Below are 15,571 nucleotides of genomic sequence, written 5' to 3' on the forward strand. Positions count from 1 at the left end.
CTGCATGAGCACAGTAACGATAATGGTAGTAGATTGGTCCAGTTCGCCGCAGCGAACAATCTGGTTGTAGGAAGTACCAAATTTGCGCGGAGGGACATCCACAAAATGACGTGGGCGCACCCGGATGGCGAATCCTTCAACCAGATCGACCACGTGTTAATAAGCCGCCGACGACAGTCGAGCCTGTTAAATGTCAGAACTTATCGAGGAGCCAATATCGATTCCGATCACTACTTGGTTGGCTTAGTGATACGTTGTAGAATCGCCCGCCCCCGCACCAATGGGGGCGGAGAAAACACGCAGCCTCGGCTCAACACGGACTCTCTAAGGGACATTACTGTCCAACAGGAATTCAAAGCCGCTTTAGACGAGTCTCTACTACCAGAAAACAGATATGAAACTACGAGCGAGAGGTGGAACGCTCTAAAAACAAAAATAATAAACTGTGCAAGAAATATACTCCCACCACGTCGTGGCAACACCAAATCTGGCTGGTTCGACGATGAATGCAGACAAGTGACCGAACGTAAGAATACTGCATACCGAGCAATGCAGCAACGGCATAGAACGCGGGCATGCGCAGAGGAATATTCACGGCTCAGACGCGAAGAGAAACGAGTTCACCGCTCTAAGAAGCATGCTTTGGAAGAGCAAAACATGCGGGAACTCGAGCAAACCAGAGAGGCGTACGGACCGACACGAAAGTTTTACCAAGCGATAGCAGGTCACCGAAACAACGTGGTACCTAAGGTAACCTGCTGTCGCAACAAGGATGGAGATCTGGTTAGTAACCAGCCAGAGGTCCTCTCGCGGTGGGCTCAGTACTTTGATGAATTACTCAACGACCAGTTAAACGAACAGCTAGAAGCGCCACTAGCAGATAGTGTCATGCTACTGCCACCTAGCATAGAAGAAACACGAAAGGCTATCCGTCGGCTGAAAAATAACAAGGCACCCGGAACCGACGGAATTGCAGCTGAACTGGTCAAGAATGGAGGTGCACGACTAGAAAACGAGATTCATCAAATTGTTACTGAGGTGTGGGATAGCGAATCGATGCCTTGTGATTGGAATCTCGGCATCATCTACCCCGTATACAAGAAGGGAGACAGGTTGGACTGCAACAACTACAGGGGTATTACGGTGTTGAATACCGCCTATAAAATATTCTCCCTGATCCTTCAGGATCGCCTTGTCCCGCACGTCGAAGAGATAGTAGGAAACTATCAAAGAGGATTCCGAAACGGAAAATCAACCACTGATCAGATCTTCACCATGCGGCAGATCTTGGAGAAGATGGCTGAATACAAAAACGACACATACCATCTCTTCATAGACTTCAAAGCCGCATACGATAGCATAGCCAGGGTAAAACTGTACGACGCTATGAGCTCATTTGGAATCCCGGCCAAACTGATAAGGCTAGTTAGAATGACTATGACCAACGTCACATGCCAGGTGAGGGTGGATGGAAAACTCTCAGGACCTTTTGCTACCACCAAAGGTCTGCGCCAGGGGGACGGGCTTGCCTGTCTCCTATTCAACTTGGCGCTAGAGAGGGCCATCCGCGACTCGAGGGTGGAGACTACGGGAACCATCTTCTATAAGTCAACCCAGATTCTGGCATACGCTGATGATATAGACATCATTGGTCTGCGGCTCTCCTATGTAGCAGAAGCCTACCAAGGGATTGAGCAGGCGGCAGAGAGCCTCGGATTGCAGATAAACGAGGCAAAGACCAAACTGATGGTGGCAACATCAGCGGACCTACCAATAAATAATCTGAATCTACGTAGGCGTGACGTACAGATAGGTGAACGCACTTTTGAAGTCGTCCCACAATTCACCTATCTTGGGTCAAAGGTCAGCAACGACAACAGCATGGAAGCTGAGTTGCGCGCAAGGATGCTGGCTGCCAACCGGTCATTCTACAGCCTGAAAAAGCAGTTTACCTCAAAGAACCTGTCGCGACGGACGAAGCTGGGACTATATAGTACCTATATAGTACCAGTACTCACATACGCCTCTGAGACATGGACACTGTCCAAATCTGACGAAACCCTCTTAGCCGCGTTCGAGAGGAAGATGCTCAGAAGGATACTTGGCCCCCTATGTGTGGAAGGACAATGGAGGAGCCGCTATAATGACGAGATATACGAGATGTACGGCGACCTCACTGTCGTACAGCGTATAAAGCTCGCCAGGCTCCGGTGGGCTGGCCATGTTATACGCATGGAAACGGACGACCCAGCCCGTAAAGTCTTTTTAGGCCGTCCACAAGGACAGAGGAGGCGTGGTAGGCCCAAATTGAGGTGGCAAGATGGCGTGGAGGCGTCCGCCATTAAGGCCGGGATAACGGACTGGCAGACGAAGGCGCGAGACCGTGAGCGGTTTCGGACACTCCTGAGGCAGGCCAAGACCGCAAAGCGGTTGTAGTGCCGGATAAGTAAGTAAGTAAGTACATTGATGGTCCCTTTATCAAACCTCATCATTACTTTTACAGCCCCATGCCTGTTGCGACCATAATTCGCCTTTTTCTACAAAATATTCAGCTAGACGAATACTTTTTGGACTGACTGAACATCGTGAGGCGAGCCCAAAAAATTATGTGAACTGACCAATAAATCATGGCAAACCCTGTAATTTCCTCCTTTTATACTCTATGTTGGGCCGGTTTGGTGGTACAGTCGTCAACTCGTACGACGTAACAACATGCCCGTCATGGGTTCAAGTCCCGAATAGACCGTGCCCCCATACGTAGGACTGACTATCCTGCTATGGTAACAATAAGTCACTGAAAGCCAAGCTCTCTTCATTAGTGGGTACTGGCAGGCCTTGATTGACCGACAGCGGTTGTTGTGCCAAGGAAGAAGAAGAAGATACTCTATGTTACAAACTATAGCTGGCATCGCGAAAGAATTGGTTTAAAATTAACAGTCGTTAAAAATTAACCAGAGTCACTATTCGCGATGCCGGTTTATGTTAGCCTACTAAGCACAAAATAAAAATTATTAAAATTATAAATTTAAACAGCCACCTTCGATGTGGTCGCTGCGCAACACTATTCTAATCAAAAAGCTGGATACTCTTGGGCTCCCTGACTCATTAATTGCCTGGCTACGGTCTTATCTAAGCGACCGCACTTATTCCGTACACCCAGTCGCGTACACATACTTGTCTCGTCCCCTAAACATACCCTCCGGAAACCCTCAGGGCAGCAATCTTGGACCTCTGCTCTTCATACTGTGCCTGAATGACCTGTCGCTTATCCTTCCTCCTGACTCTTGCCTCTTATATGCAGACGACGCTAAACTCTTCCTGTCTGTTAAAGATCAGGAAGCGATCATTTACGACTCCAAGGGACCCTGGACCAGTTTCCTCGTGGTGTTCCAATAATTTCCTCGAACTAAGTATCGATGAATGCGTTGCAATTACTTTTAGTCGACTGCGTGAGCCTCTTATTTTCGACTAAGCGCCAGCTGAAAGTGTTGTGTCATTGGCTTGAATCAGGTACTTTATTAAAACACTAATATAACAGCACACATCATAAATAATACTCAAGCACAATACACACTAAAATACTCGGCCGCGCGCCAGCCGTACCGAGCGCCCCTGCCGAGAGCTCCTGCTCGATCGACCTTCGTGCACACTCTGCCCGGCGCTCGGCACACACTAAGCCTTGCGCGCTTAGTGTGTGCGACAGTGTGCGTGTACACACTGTCGTCCCCCTGGACGTTGACCGGTGGCAGCGCAACTGCCACGGCAAGTCCAGGGGTCGGCACGCACGGCTGCCCACAACATCTCCCCCTTTATTTATCCGGACGGGTCGAACCGACATGGGATATTCCACTGAGGGAATACCGGTGTGGTGACACCCTCCGGCCGATGCTGGTGTATTCGGTGGATGCTGTGGCGCGGACGCTTCTGCTTGCCCTACGGCTACCGGCACCCCTTTTCCGCCCCGCCATCACCCTTAATCGCGCTCGATCATCGTCGGCGACGATTACTTGCGGCGGCGGTGATGCTGCGTGTACCTGCACCTTTCTCTGCCCCGGTATCGTCCCTCTGCTCCAGGTCGGCGATGACGATCTTGTAGCGGCGGTGCTGAAGATGAACCACGGGCGGCATAGATTCTCGCCCTTCTCACGAACGAAGCTGTAGCCGGGGCGGCATGACCACCTCGCCCCAATTCCAACCTGCGATGCTGCATCCAGGGCGGCCTCGCCCTCCTTAGTAACTGTGACACTATTGCTGCTGTTGTTGATCCTGGGCGGCATGGACCCTTGCCCTACCTTTACACGTTCCTGCTGCTGTTGCTGCTGCGCTCTGCTACTGATGCTGATGCTGGGCGGCATGGACCCTCGCCCTTCCTTCACACGTTACTGTTGCTCGTGGTGCTGTGGCTGCCCCCGGGGCGGCATGACACCCTCGCCCCTTAGTACAGGGCAGCACCCGGGACGGCAAGGGTCCTCGTCCCTTTTCCACACTGCATCCAGGGCGGCATAGATCCCTCGCCCTCTTAGGACACAGTGGCACGACTGCTGTTGTAACTGCAGGGCGGCATTGACCCTCACCCGCTGAAGCTGGGGCTGCAGCCTGGCGGATGACGCTCTCGCCTATAGCCCGGCAGCAAGGCGGAAAGCTTCCTCGCCGATGACGCTGCCGACGTTGCTTGGACTGCAGCCTGGCGACCTTCACACGTCGTCGAGAGTGGGCACCGCTGCCCATACGGTCCCCTTGATGGGACGGCAGCCGGCGGCCTCGGTCTTGGCGGGGGCGGCGGCCCAATCCTTCCCGGACCTTTGCCATTGCGGTGGCCGCTGCGATGATGCAGCGAAAGACGTGCCCAATCGCGATGGCGTCCGCGGGTTCGTATTGGGATCCCCCTTACGCAGGAGGATCCCATTCTCATCGCCACTGTTGTGTCTTTGGCTTGAATCAGGTACTTTATTAAAACACTAATATAACAGTACACATCATAAATAATACTCAAGCACAATACACACTAATATACTCGGCCGCGCACCAGCCGCACCGAGCGGCCCTGCCGAGAGCTCCTGCTCGATCGACCTTCGTGCACACTCTGCCCGGCGCTCGGCACACACTAAGCCTTGCGCGCTTAGTGTGTGCGACAGTGTGCGTGTACACACTGTCGTCCCCCTGCACGTTGACCGGTGGCAGCGCAACTGCCACGGCAAGTCCAGGGGACGGCACGCACGGCTACCCACGACAGAAAGAATCGCTAAACCGTTGCCGAAACACCATCCGGGCACTGGACAACAGAACATTAGAGTTTAAAAATAGTGTTTGCGACCTCGTAGTAATATTGGACGCCAAACTTAAGCACAACCTCCAGTTGGACAGCGCGGTTTCTAGAGGCAATCAATTGATAGGCCAGCTGTCCTAGCTAACTTATAAGTTCCGTGACCCGATAGTAAAAAAAACCTGTATTGCTCTTTAGTACGTCCTGTGCTTAAATACGCCATCCGTAGTTTGGTGGCCATCCGCATTTTACGAAATAGCTCGCCTTGAGCCACTCGTCTCGCCACTCGTCTCGCCCTACGCCACTGGAATGGTAATGATTGCTACCGGTAATGAGACTTATCCAGTACAATTTATCCGAACCTATTGCTGGAATCGTGTCACTAACAGCCATTTGCTAAACCGAGAACCTGCAAAGTTGGCGATGTCAGACTCGTTAAAGATCATTACGATCCACAATTATCAAAGTATATTGATGTTACTTTGGTCCTAATGAACTCTTTTGCCATTTAACGCTCTGTCCAGCGTCGTACTGCTGTAAAAAGCGCTAATTCAGATACAGAAAAACATAAATACTACCATCTTGTCAGTGCCTCACTAGTTTCAGGAGCTCATCTGAACATCGTCACCGAGCGCCTAGTGGAAGATAACGAAATTTTCCTGTAGGACAAACAAATATTTAAAATAAACGATTTTATTGAACACACAGAGCAATTTTTTAATACGATCAAAAGCAGGATGCACTAAATTATCCAACATTCGAATACGCTAAATAACATTTGTTAATTAATTCACTCGTTTTCCGTAAAGTCCTGTTTGTATTATATAAACTTTGTATCCTACCTAGGTCAATTATGTGCGAGATAAGTCCGATTGAGCTTATACTAGCTCTTTTGGCCAGTCTAGACTAGTAACTTTATTTTTGTCAATAAATAAATCCACGTATGTTACATAACATATTAATAACCATGCCAGTTCTCCACCAAAGCTGTTCCATAGATATGTATTAAACTAACCTTTAAATCGATTATAAGTTCAGCAAACGCGACTGCTTTCGGTCAAACGTTCATTTCTTGCTTTTTTATTGTAAATTCATTTAGGAATTCATCCATTTTGTTAAAGCACTCCTTGCAATCGCCATCAGATATGAAGGACGCTCCTCGTTCGATAGCTGCCATCAGTTCTGCTTCATTTTGGGGATTAGCCCTTTTCATGATCTGCTTCCATGTGTCAATCAAGCTATCGATGGGATTAAAAGCGGGAGCATTTCGAGGCAGATACTGAACTTCGTACCCCTCTTGCACAATAGCCTCGGAATTAGTTACACAATCTCGGAAGGCATCACTATTCAATATAAGCACTGGTCGGTGTCCATCGTGCTGATAATTCAAGCTTCGTGTCAGATCTTTTAGAAATTCTTCAAACACTGGCTGGTTGATGGGTCTGTATCTGGTGGTGTAATGAATTAAACCGATGCGGTTCATCGCACAAATGATTACGACGTTTCTTGTACGCAAGGCTGCAGGTCGGGTTTGTTGTTTGTTTGCCATGTCAGGTGAGTATTGGCTGGTCTTACGCAGGTTTACATTGAGAGCCACTGCATGAACGAATATGATAGCGGCCCGGGGAAGACGTTGCACCAGCTGATTGTAGGATGATATATACTGCAAAAGATCTTGTACAGTGCTCTCGGTGTTTTCACCCCGTTTAGAGCTAGAGGCAACCTTTATTCTTTTGAACGAATAGTAGAAAGGATAGAACTCACGAGCGATTGTAGTGTGACTAACTTGGATTTGATGATGCTCCCAAACTTTTTTAACCAGTTTTGATAGTGATATCGTGCAATCCTCGTCCAGCCATGCTTGAATGCTCGAAATTGCCGCATCCGTAAGCTTTTTGGGTTTCACACCGCCACGTGTGTTTGCTTCAACCTCGCCTGTTTTCCAATACTTTTTCAATATACTGTAGACTGTAGGCCGCTTAATGCCCAACATCTCAGCGATCATCCTGTGTGAATATCCTTTATCGCTAGCTGCAATGACTCGTTCGCGGTCTTGATTGCTCGTTACATTAACCTTACCGCGGCATCGAGGTTTTCCAGCATCTGTTACCGCCGAAACAACATTTAGTCCGCTCCTCTGTCCATGAATTTTCTAGTGAATGTGAGAATAAATAAGATACAAGTTAAACATGTAATAGATTGTTAACATCGTACAATAGTGGGATATTTTATGAATACCATCTCGAACCATGTGCAATTACACGTGCGATAAAAGTTTATGTCGCAAGAAATTCATCAATATAAGGTTTAACATACAAGCCCAATGTGAATAGCATAATTTAGCGCACGCGACATATTTTCGAACAAACATGACATATTTTATTTATATCACGATTATGTTTCATTTCTTTCAACATGATTTTCAACATGTTACAAGTTGAAAGTCATGTCTGAAAACAAATTAAAAAAAGAGCTGGAAAAAATAATTATTAGACAGATTTTTGAAAACTACTATTTAACGATGTTGCTGTCGTGCAGTGTATCAAGGTCGCCAGGCTCCGTTGGACTAACCATGCTATACGCATGAAACCAGATGACCCAGCCCTTAAAATCCTTGTAGACCGCCCGCAAGGATAAAGGGTGTGTGGCGAGGGAAGTGGGTGCTTTCTCTCAGTAAACATTTTCTGTTTTATGTTAAGGTAAGGTTTTTTATATGCATATTATAAACACGTTTTTGACACGTTTTAATTGAAGTCGCTTTCTTCTGGCTATGAAAATGTAATGCTCGTCACCACGTCGCCGTGTTTTGACACTTCCCCTGTTTGTCGAGGATGAATGTTGCCTTCTTTCTCTATTGCCTTTAATCTCTCTCTCTCCACGTTGGACTTGGTGCTCGCTTGGGGTCCAAAGTCTCGAGGGGCCCCGACAATGGATCCCCCCCCCCCCGCGCACAAGAAATATTGTTTCTCAATTATTCTCTACTTTATAATTACTCATACATCTTCTCGCTTGACACTTCAGAAACGCCTACATTCGTGTGAGCGCTTAGGGTCTTCACTTGTGTTAATTCGCCACTGCGCAGTGCACTTAAAATGATCCAAGTAACCATGTTCAGAAAACCATAAATGTTACGTCATGGTAGAATGAAACCAATTAACGAAATATCAAACGAAATTATTTCAGACATACTAAAAAATATACAAAAATATCAAAAACACGTTTTCAATGCACTAAAATATAAAATAGTGCATTAAAAACGTGTGAAATCGCGTGTTTATTTTTTTATTTTTTTTTTCATCCCACTCCAGCATCACACGCTGCAAATGATTTGCATCGTCCCGTAGGTGATGAGAGGGTATATGGTTCAGCCATACCAACACCCACTGGCCAAACGCGGTATAACAATCGTTAGCCGCTTCTGGTCTGTTATTTTTAAATCAGCAGCTGTTATGGTAACTATTAAGGGATAGGAACAAGAATGAGATGATGAAGCTGGGTGGGCTTTAATTGCGGTAATTGTGTTTGGTGTGGGAGAATAATGAAGTGGCGTGGAAGAGTGAAATGGTAAGCTGGAGTCGTGGGAGAAGGGTATTCGTTGCTTTCCAACTGAAAATAGAGATAAACTAAAACACATTTAACTTTCACACAGCATAGCAACATAGTTAATCAAATATACGAAAATGCGTTTCGTTGCAATCCAACATCGAGCACTACGGATTTGTTTCATTTATGTTTCAACAATTTATCAAACTTTTTATGTATTACTATCATTTCAGATGCCGTCCACAGCATGCTAATGGAAGGAAAAACAGTTTGATGAAGGATGACCTTTTTCGCTTGCAATAGGGTCTCTATTGATGGCAAATACGTACAAGTGGAAAGCCAAATCATAGTGGATCAGAGTACTAGTTCTTCTTTTTCTTCTTCTATTTGACGTAACGACCTGCGCAGTCATGCCGACCCATACATGCTTTCAAGACGCAGGCGACGGGATGGAACATATAGCGGAATGGAAGATAGGAGGAAAGGAACATCGAAGTCGTTGGATAGGATACTAGCAATAAAGCATGTTTGGATGTGGGAATGGCGAATTTCAATAGGTTCAAGCGCAAGAAGACGACAGCGCATGGGATAAGCAGGGTCTGTTGAGAACTACCGAGGAAGCGCTGAACTGCTACACGTGTAAACTTACGGTGAACACTCTCCAACCTGGCCATCGCCACCGAGCCTAGACAACGGCGACATAGTCAAGGGTGGACCGAACCCAGCAGCAATATAGAGCCTTAAGACAGTTTGGATCTCTGATCTCGGATGACAATCTATCAATTAAATCCAGCGATTTGTTGGCTTTGTTATGGACGTGTTCAATATGAACATTGAACGGCATAGTCTCGTCGAGCCACACTCCCAAATCCTTAACCGATATTACTATAGCTTATAGGAGTATCGCACAGTGTGTAATTATGGACGATACTGTGGGATTTGCCAAAAAAAAATAACATAACATTTATCGGGTACAATTGAATGCCGTTAGAACGACACCATACAGAAAACGAGTGGAAGGTTTTTTTGGACAACAAAATAATCGGAAGATGAGGATACAGGGGAAAAGGTGTTGAAGTCATCTGCATAGAGCAGAAAACTATCGGAAAGGAGGGTAGAGACACAATCATTTAGGAAAATAATGAAGAGGAGGAGATTGAAGACGCCTCCTTGAGGTACTCCGACGCAACCATCAAAGGAATTGGACAAATTGGTTTGTATCCTGACTCTGCACGTTCTTCCAGTTAAATAGGATAACTATACTAATTCTACTAAATTAGTATAGGCTATTTCCTACGCTAATTCCTACGGTGCACATTTGCTGCTGGCTATAGTTTGTTGACTGGAACTGGAATTGTATCCGTTCCATACCTGAAACAGATCCAAGTATCGTTCCGAATCCAAATTTGGAACAGTTCTTGGAACTGTTCCTCAAAATGAATGAAATTGGAGGCTATTTCTGGATCAGCATGGAATCATGAACGATTCCCGGACCGGTATGTCTTCACTATCAATTCCAGGTTCATAATGAGTTACCTTGCAGTTTCATGTCCGGTTTGGGTTTGTGAAAGGTTCAAGGACCAGTATGTGTTCAGTATCAGTTCCAGATTGTTTATGGGCAGTTCCATGACCGGTGTGGGTTCATGATAGGTTCCGATCGATTAGAAACGGTTAGGACCGTTATGGTTTCATGATCGGTTCCAGGGCCGGTATGGGTTCATGATCGGTTCCAGGACCGGTATGGGTTGATTGGTTCCAGGACCAGTATGATTTTATAATCGGTTGCGGGGCCCGTATGGGTTCATTATTGGTTCCAGGGCCCGTATGGATTCATGATTGGTTTCAGGACCCGTATGGGTTCATGATCGGTTGCAGGGCCGGAATGGGTTTATGATCGGTTCTAGGATCGGTACGGGTTCATGATCTGTTACAGGACCAGTTTTGGTTCATGATCGGTTTTACGGCCCGTAAAGGTTCATGCTAAGCTCCAGTACTGGTATGGATTCATGATTGGTTCCAGGGCAGGTATGGGTTCATGATCGGTTCCAGGACCAGTACGGGTTCATGATAGGTTGCAGAGCCGGTAAAGGTTCATGATCGGTTCCAGGACCCGTATGGGTTAAAGATTGGTGCTAGGGCCGCTTAGGGTTCATAATCGGTACCAGGACCGGCATTGGTTCATGATAGGTTCCGAGACCAGTACGGGTCATGATAGGTTATAGGGCTGGTATGGACTCAGTATCAGTTCCAGTACCGTAATTGGTTTATGATAAGGTCCAGGACCAGTATGGTTCTATGAATGACCTGTATGACCAGTATTATTTCCATTACCGGTTTGGGTTCGTGATCGGTTTCTGGACAGACATAGGTTCAGTAACCAGATGCAGAACCTTGTACCAGAAAAGTGATGTAATGGTTTAAGGACCAGTAAGGGTTGGATTTTGGTTTTGGGTTCCTTAAGTGATCGTTATAAGTACTTACTTTTATTTTAGTTTAGATACTATTGGTTTCAGTCTACCCTGTACAGTAAAGGGGATCTTTTAAACTTAGTTGCATAGCCCTGTAAACTGGTCAAATTAACTAGTTAAAATGTTCATAATTCTTTCATGAAGGGTTAAAATTAAAATATACAAGCGTATTCCATACTTATAATCGAATCGTCATGACGTCGAGTTAATGAATTTTGGGAGTTCATTTGTTTGCAAAAGTTCACTCAAAAGTTCGCCTCGAATCGATTCGAGTTTAGAATAGAATACGCCTGATAGAGTCCGAATTATATCCAACTTGGCTAAAATCTACCACGTCAAGCAAAACAACACGAAAGCTAGTGAAATAGAAACCATGAAGTTCGACGACTGCGGAAATTCAAGATGCGATGTCGTTTTCGTTCCCGATTAACAGTGTATCTCGGGGACCGCCTGTACCACCATTAGTTGCAAAATTTTAAAAATTGAACAAATAAATACTACTGAATAATTGTTGCAAGCCGGTCTGGTGGTACAGTCGTCAACTCGTACGACGTAACAACATGCCCGTCATGGGTTCAAGTCCCGAATAGACCGTGCCCCCATACGTAGGATTGACTATCCTGCTATGGTAACAATAAGTCACTGAAAGCCAAGCTCACTTCACTAGTAGGTACTGGCAGGCCTTGACCGACAGCGGTTGTTGTGCCAATGAAGAAGAAGAAGAAGAATAATAATAATAATTGTTGCTCATTAGCTTATATATTTTGTACAGTTTTTTTCTTTAAGGATTGGTTGATATATTGGCTTGTTTTGCCAATAAATTGTTGCAGACTGTAAGCTGTTTAGTACATTCGGCAAGAAGGTCATTCGTTTTTTCTTGTAACTTGAAGGATTTCTCTTGAATTTCTACAAATCTTTTCATCACGACTAGCATCTCCTTATTTTGCTGTAAAACCGCTTCAGTATTTTTACGTTTACGGCTTCTTTTCAATCTTGTAGGTCGTGAAATGTGTACAGCAGGAGTTGCATCCTTTTCGTGTTCATAATTGTCCTCGCTGGTAATGTTATTGTTTTCAGCTTCCACGTTACTGATACACTGAGCAGCTTTTGCCTGTCTGCCGATTTCGTACTGAGTTCCACTATTTCCTACCACAATGTCAGTGTATTTGCGTTTACGACTAGTTATTAAGCTTGTGGGTAGTGAATCGTCATCCTTTTCATATTCAGAACTGTCCTCACTGGTGATGTTTCTATTTCCTGCTATCATGTTACAGATTAATTGATTATCTTTTATCTGTCTGTCGATATCATACCGAGTTCTACAATTTCCTACCACAATCGATCTTAAGTTGCTGATGGTAGCAACGCGTTCTTCCAATTCATTCAATGTTTTTGTGCGGCATCGTCTACCATACCCTGTTGCTGCTAACGCATTTTTATTATCGCGCAACTTTTTCTTTACAGCGCACTTGTAATCAAACCATACCTGAAAAGAGGAAGGATGAGAATGATACATCAAAAACATGGTACTGTTTTGCAAATCAGGATATCTCGTAAATTACCCGTTTCCACGTTCCAACGGCTTTAACTGGGGGTCCCAGTGCGTTCAATTGGGTGGTTAGTTCCTCCCAAAATTGGGTTTGGTTTCCTTTGAATATCGCACGAGCGATTCCGGGTGCAGTTTCCATTATATCTATCATCTTTTTGTACTGAACTTTGGTGGTTCTTGCATCCGACAGTTCCCTGCTAGGACAAATGTTACATCCCTAAGAAATTGATATTTAATAATAAGCATTCATTAAATACTTACATTTTTTTGCTTCAATTTATTCACCAAGTTCACACATTCACAAAATAAATGGGCACAAAAATGTTGTTTTTGTTTTCGTTGCAGGAACATGACGTAAAGTAATTCGAGCAATTTTTGTCTCCGTTTGGATCTATTAATACAAATTTCTATCCTTCGGCAGTTCTTTGTGCCGTGTTGAAAATTATGTGATGCAAAAAAATATTGTGATGCCAATACTGATTGAAAAACATTTTACTGTAAGCCTAAGTATTTGCATTACAATAACTGTTCTTCAACATGATTTTCAAGAAAGTTACAAAGTTCGGTGAATCTCAATGTAGATTGAGGCATATTAAAAATCATGTCCACGAAGTGAAACATTATTTAAATGCAAATACTGTTTTCAGCTTTCACGTTACTGATAAGCTGATTATCTTTTGCCTGTCTGCCGATTTCATACTGAGTTCCACTATTTCCTACCACAGGTGTGACAGCTGTTGAAAAACATTTCGCGAGCGAAATATAGCTTTGAATGATGAAAATTGTACCGAAAAATTCTGTTTTAATATACTTCATACGGTAATTAAAAAAAGAAAACATACTTATTTCTCTCATGTTTTGTTCCCATTTTAACAAATTTACTAACCAACGTACTTACGTTTTCATAAGGATTAGTCACCGCAGTACCAATATCGTCTTTTAATTCGTTTGCATCACTATGCTTTCTCTTTGTTGCACCTGCGAGTTTAAATTAAAAACGTAAAACGCATTTAGAATATTTTATGGACATTAATCGATAAAACGTTCAGCGCTGGGACAGTATTATAGAGGAACCTAGATCGACATTCCCTTAGCTGGTCGATCGATACTCTTTCTAAACTACTAGACGTTTATAGAGACTCTGATTTTAATCAACTAGCCGTTCCTCCTGCGCCACCAACCCAAATAGAAGAATTTCAAATAAATATACATGAAGCAAAACAGAGCTTTTTTGCTATAATGTAATCTTGTTTGCTGTATATAAATATGTTTGTGTGTGCGATGAGATTTAAGTCATCGACAAAATTTCTGAGAACATATTTCTTCTACATTCGCACCGCTGCTATGCATGTGGTTGAAGTACAGTTGTTCCCAACGATATTTTTTGGAGCCGACGCTGGCTGTGATTTAAAACTACCATGAATTTAAGATTTCGTTCTAAGGCGGGTTTCATTTGTAAAATGTATGTTACTGTTGACTAATTCAAACTTACTTATTACTTAATTAAAAAAAAACTTATTCAAACTTACTTGAACCTGCAACATTAGCGATTTCTTCTGCTACTTCACTTTTAACGCTGTTTTCTAGAGCAACCAAGTTTTCCATCTTGACATCCGTTTGGGGCGCAAGATTTAGTAATGGATCTTGGACATCGCTGTTGTCCGATGTACCGTCACCGCCTTCACTTTCTACCAGACATTCTTCACGCAGTACTTGTGTATGACCATGCAAGATGTCGTCGTCTAGCGGCTCTTCTTTTATTACTGTCTTCACCCCAACAGGATACTAGGAAAGATAATGAATACAAAGCGTATGGATAAACGAGTTCTTACAATGCATTTGAAAAAAAAACCTACCGCTTGTCCGTGTTCAGAATCTGCTGCACATTTGGTTTGAATCTTTTCCATTGTGTCTGGAGCAGGAAAACTCTAGCATAAATATGAACCACCGATTGTCACAGTAACAAACAATTGAACAGGTTTCAACGTAATTGACCCGAAAACAATAACTTTTTAGCGACTAACCAACAAAAGAGCTGCATCTGTTTACCGAGAAATACACTCGCTTCAGAAATTGGGAAACAACAGTTGGGCAGAATGACAGTAGCTCTATTGTTGATATTTGTATACTGCAGATAGGTTTATACTTCACAAAAGGCCTTTCTCAGCAATGCTTAGTTCGCTTCTCCACGTAACAAATTTGTTCTCCGGTTTGAATTACAGTGCACGGAAAAACAATTAGAACCTAGTAATTTGATCTTCACGCTGCCAGGCACACTTAAAACCGGCATAATGTATTTTTTACAACGGAAAAATAAAGCTTATCAATGTTAACAAAAAACCGCGACTTGTTAACCATATATTTGGGGGGAATAACTGGAAAACTGATGGAGAATAACTGAAAAACTTCAACAAAATTTTTGTAAAGTTGTTCATTTGCACTGCGGAAGCAAACTAACAGCAGCGAGGATTTTGTTGCGCCGACGGATGGATAAGAATCCTAGTTTAGCACTAAGTTTGTTTTTTTTTTCATCTACAAAACTGGCTCTTCTCTTCGGGTAAATGTGTATACTACTACTCTAGGACACCCAGAGCTGTGCGATGGACAGTGCTAGATATATAACGAAATTTATTTATTCTGCTTTTTACCTTAGCCATCTACGCGGTCATGTCGCCCTATACAGACTTTCGAGACTTATTGAGTACAGGCGGTCCCCGAGATACACGGTTAATGGGGACCGAAAACGGC

The 15,571-nt window shown here is 44.2% G+C and overlaps 1 protein-coding gene across 4 annotated transcripts; it reads right to left on the reverse strand.

Annotated features, from left to right (window-relative positions):
• Nucleotides 1-5,969: 5,969 nt before the first annotated feature.
• LOC121594144 lies at nt 5,970-15,143 on the reverse strand. Of its 4 annotated transcripts, XM_041917155.1 has the most exons (6): nt 14,680-15,134; nt 14,353-14,608; nt 13,722-13,801; nt 12,837-13,040; nt 12,588-12,760; nt 12,508-12,534 (listed from the first exon to the last, which is right to left on the reverse strand). In XM_041917155.1, the coding sequence occupies exons 1-6, from the start codon at nt 14,728-14,730 to the stop codon at nt 12,525-12,527; spliced, it is 774 nt and encodes a 257-aa protein (XP_041773089.1). In that variant the 5' UTR covers nt 14,731-15,134; the 3' UTR covers nt 12,508-12,524. The 4 variants fall into 4 exon arrangements, with proteins under 4 accessions (XP_041773086.1, XP_041773087.1, XP_041773088.1 ...); XM_041917153.1 differs by having other exon boundaries at nt 12,009-12,760; nt 14,680-15,143; XM_041917152.1 differs by lacking the exons at nt 12,508-12,534; nt 12,588-12,760; nt 12,837-13,040 and adding an exon at nt 5,970-7,415 and having other exon boundaries at nt 14,680-15,127.
• Nucleotides 15,144-15,571: the final 428 nt, after the last annotated feature.

The sequence above is a fragment of the Anopheles merus genome, chromosome 2L (genome assembly GCF_017562075.2).
Source record: "Anopheles merus strain MAF chromosome 2L, AmerM5.1, whole genome shotgun sequence".
NCBI classification, from domain to species: domain Eukaryota; kingdom Metazoa; phylum Arthropoda; class Insecta; order Diptera; family Culicidae; genus Anopheles; species Anopheles merus.

Bases quoted from the DNA above. Each gene is read 5' to 3' on its own strand.
- LOC121594144 (XM_041917152.1), bottom strand. From the start codon at position 14,730: ATGGAAAAGATTCAAACCAAATGTGCAGCAGATTCTGAACACGGACAA. The intron at 14,609-14,679 runs GTAGGTTTTTTT...TATCTTTCCTAG, and splicing joins ATTCTGAACACGGACAAGCG to TATCCTGTTGGGGTGAAGAC. The intron at 13,802-14,352 runs GTAAGTTTGAAT...TTAAACTCGCAG, and splicing joins CGCTAATGTTGCAGGTTCAA to GTGCAACAAAGAGAAAGCAT.